Here is a 3,549-nt window from a genome sequence, read left to right on the forward strand (position 1 = left end):
TGGGTCCCACCTCCCCAGGTGGTGCCCAGGTGGACCTGGGCTGAGGCGGGGCAGGCCACATTCCAGGACATTTGGCAAGTAGGAAGTCAAGGACCCAGAGGCAAGAAGGGACTGGCCAAGCAAGTGAGGGGCAGGTTCTGACCAGGATGGTCTTCTCAGTGCCAGATTCGTGGGCCCACCTGGGCCTGGGGGCCAGAGGCAGCTGTGAGTGGCCCAGAGGGCCTCACCAGGCCTCCTTCCTGGGTCTCAAGCCTCCCAGGTCACTTGGGTGGTATGAACAAGCCACTGTAGGGTTTAGAGGACAGGTCCAAGGGCAGGAGGTGGGGGAGGCAGAAAGGCTGGGGGAGTGGTCTCTGCTCACAGGTGTTGGTGGCGGTAAAGGGTGGGGCAGCCTCCACACCCTCCGCTGCTGGGGTTGGGGCTGGCTCAGAGGTGGCAGGCCAACGCCCCAGGTACCACAGAGAACAGGGATTTTCACACCTAGGTGAGCGCATCTAGCCTCCCCTGGCTGGCCCGCCCCTATCAGACCATAATAGGCACAGTACCGCCAGGATGCGGGGGAGGGAGCCTTCCCAAGGCCTGAGGGGACTCTGCTAGGTTGGGGCTCTAGCTGCGGAACTGAAACACTCCAGGCTAAAGCTCTGCCACTGGGCCTTGTATGGCCATGCAGGGTGCAGGGCCTCCTGAGCTCCCTTCCTCTGTCCCTTGGCTTCCCTCCGGAGCACCTGTTTCACCAGCCCCTGCTCTGTCAGGCCTCTACCTGGTGGATGGGCCTGACCTCTGAGCAAGGGGGCCTTCTGGTTGACCCTGGCCCAGCCAGACCACAGGGTAGTCTGAGCCCTTGCCCACTTCAATCCCAGGCCAGCCCTTAATACCCTAGCAAAAGAATCACGCTCTCATGAGTCCTTAAAAGAAGACGCGCAAGGAGGGACGCTGGCTCCTGCCCCCACTCTGATAAAGGGACAGACCTCGACAGGGACAGGCAGGCGAAAACTCAGCTTGCTCCAGAGGACCCGACGCGAGGGGCGGGACGCACAGGTTCGTGGGCTGGGCGGAGCCAAGGGTGGGGGCCGGGGTCCCCCAGGTGACAGTAGCTGAGCTCATCCTTGGCCTCCTCCCCTCCCCTGCCCCTGATTGGCAGGCGGCCTGCGACCAGCCGGGAGCGCCACAGCGCCCCGGGCGCCCAGGCTAACGCGATCAGCCCCCCGCGGGAGCGGGCGAGTAGGAGGGGGCGCAGGGCTATATATATAGCGGCTTGGCCTCTGGCCGGCCCAGCGTGCAGGGAGGTGCGCACCGCCTCGAAGAGTCCCAGCCGCTGCCGCGCGTCCCTCCGCCGCAACCCGCCGCTCCATGCAGTCCCGGTAGCTTAGCCTGGGTAGCCCGTCGCTCGCCGCCCGCTCCTTCCTCTGCCCCGCACCCGCAGCCTGGGCCCAGGCCGTGCGCTCCCGCGGGCCGCCACTGGCGCAGCTCGGCCCCGGGTTTCCTGGGCGCACGGACCGATTGACAGACGCACTGCCCTCGGGCCGGGATGGCGGGGCCCGGGACGGCCGCGGCGGCTGTGCTCCCGGCGGTCCTGCTGGCCCTGCTGGCGCCCTGGGCGGACCGAGGGGGCGCCGCCGCGCCCACCGCACCCAACGGCACGCTGGAGGCCGAGCTGGAGCACCGCTGGGAGAGCCTGCTGGCGCGCTCGCTGGCGCGCTTGCCGGTGGCCTCGCAGCCCAAAGAGGCTGCCGTCCAGAGTGGAGCCGGCGATTACCTGCTGGGCATCAAGCGGCTGCGGCGGCTGTACTGCAACGTGGGCATCGGCTTCCACTTGCAGGTGCTCCCCGACGGTCGCATAGGCGGCGTGCACGCGGACACGAGCGACAGTGAGTGGGGCCGGCTGAGCGGGATGGGTGGGGGATCGGGAGCAGCAGCTGCCTCTTCCAACTCACCCAAAGACACACGGAGGCCGGGGGGCGGTCACCTGCCCGCGGGCCCTTGGAACTGGGCTGTCTCGGGTTCCTGTCCCGTATGTCGCAGGGACTTGGGGAGGCAAGCACTTTTGGCTCAGCAGCGGCCAAAGGGACCGGCTTTGCGCACAGCGGCAGCCGAGCCCCGCCTCCCCGCCTTCGGAAGCCCCGGCTGCCGCGCCGAATTCCAGCGCCTTCGCCCGCCTGTGGGCACAGCCACTGGCACCCACTGGGGGGCCGGAAAAGCGCGCTCAGGCTGAGGCCGGTCTTGGAAGCTTCCGCAGCCACCAGGGCAGCGTGGTCCTGCAGTCCTGAACTGCACACCCACCCTAGAAATTAGGTTCCCAGAGGCGCACAGGCCAATGGGCAGAGTGAGCCAAGGGTCACCTGCCTTGGCATGACCTGCACTCACTCCCAGGTCTGCTGGAGCTCTCCCCAGTGGAACGGGGCATCGTGAGCATCTTCGGAGTGGCCAGCAGATTCTTTGTGGCCATGAGCAGCAAGGGGAAGCTCTATGGCTCGGTGAGTACCCTGGAGCTGGACAGGCACCCTCCTGGGGGTAGTGTGCTGGCCTGGCAGGATTGCGACCCTCTCCCAGGCCCATCTCTGCGGGGGGTCACAGGTCCCAAGGCTGGTGGGCAGCCCCACCCCTGGACCACAGAAGTGCCCAGAGACAGGCTGGATGGCCAGGGGTCAGTCCAGACAAAGGGAGCCTCCCAGTTCCTGCCCTTGCTGAGTGGGCATCTCCTGACCCTGTGAAAGGGGCCGTTGGAGCTCCGGTCCGTGCCCAGTGGGCTGGGTCCCCGCGAGGAAGTGGAGATGAAGTCCTCAGGCTGTGAGGTGCCTGGCAGGAGGCCAGCACCCCAGCTGTTGTGGGCTGGCGGTGTCCCCTTCTCAGCCTGTGAGGGTCTTGACACCCTGACTACCCAGGACAGACCTCTCAGCCCAGAGTGGGCGGCTGGGCAGACCCCTGGCCGCCCGCCAGGGTCCCCGGCTCACGGGACTCCTCCCTCCCAGCCCTTCTTCGCTGATGAGTGCAAGTTCAGGGAGACACTGCTTCCCAACAACTACAACGCCTACGAGTCGCACGAGCACCCCGGCCTGTTCATCGCGCTGAGCAAGAACGGAAGGGCCAAGAAGGGGAACCGAGTGTCGCCCACCATGAAGGTCACCCACTTCCTCCCCAGGCTGTGACCCTCCAGAGCCGCCTCAGCCTCCAGAGACTCTGGCAGGAGCTCTTTCTTTGGACGGAGAGTCGAATTCAAGAGTAGGTGTATGATATCTAAATTAATTATTTAAATGTGTATATATGGCCATCAAATTATTTATGGTTCTGTGAGTGTGTTTTGTAATTTTTCTGGAAAAGAAAAGAGAAAAAAATCCAACAACCAAAGAGCAACTCTGACTTTTCTGGCGTGACAGGGTACAGTCTTTACCTCTGGATTTGCTTTGCTCAAGAACTTGACATGATCGTGCTGCTATTCCGTGTTGTAAAGGTGGTGACATCAGATTCTGATGGCGCCCAGCACCCAGTCTGGAAGGCCCGTCCCGGCCGCGGTTGCCAGTGCAGGGCCCGGAGCTGGGGTGTCCTCCCGCG

The 3,549-nt window shown here is 64.7% G+C and overlaps 1 protein-coding gene across 1 annotated transcript; it reads left to right on the forward strand.

The window, feature by feature from the left end:
• Positions 1-1,528: 1,528 nt before the first annotated feature.
• Positions 1,529-3,146, forward strand: Fgf4 (fibroblast growth factor 4). Its single transcript, XM_047519646.1, has 3 exons — positions 1,529-1,868; positions 2,371-2,474; positions 2,970-3,146. The coding sequence occupies exons 1-3, from the start codon at positions 1,529-1,531 to the stop codon at positions 3,144-3,146; spliced, it is 621 nt and encodes a 206-aa protein (XP_047375602.1).
• Positions 3,147-3,549: the final 403 nt, after the last annotated feature.

The sequence above is a fragment of the Sciurus carolinensis genome, chromosome 11 (assembly GCF_902686445.1).
Source record: "Sciurus carolinensis chromosome 11, mSciCar1.2, whole genome shotgun sequence".
Classification (NCBI taxonomy): Eukaryota; Metazoa; Chordata; class Mammalia; order Rodentia; family Sciuridae; genus Sciurus; species Sciurus carolinensis.

What these genes read in the sequence shown, in the direction of transcription:
- Fgf4 (XM_047519646.1), top strand. Translation starts at nt 1,529, where the DNA reads ATGGCGGGGCCCGGGACGGCCGCGGCGGCTGTGCTCCCGGCGGTCCTG. An exon ending in GCACGCGGACACGAGCGACA is followed by an intron (nt 1,869 to 2,370) that starts GTGAGTGGGGCC and finishes ACTCACTCCCAG; the next exon opens with GTCTGCTGGAGCTCTCCCCA. An exon ending in AGGGGAAGCTCTATGGCTCG is followed by an intron (nt 2,475 to 2,969) that starts GTGAGTACCCTG and finishes CCTCCCTCCCAG; the next exon opens with CCCTTCTTCGCTGATGAGTG.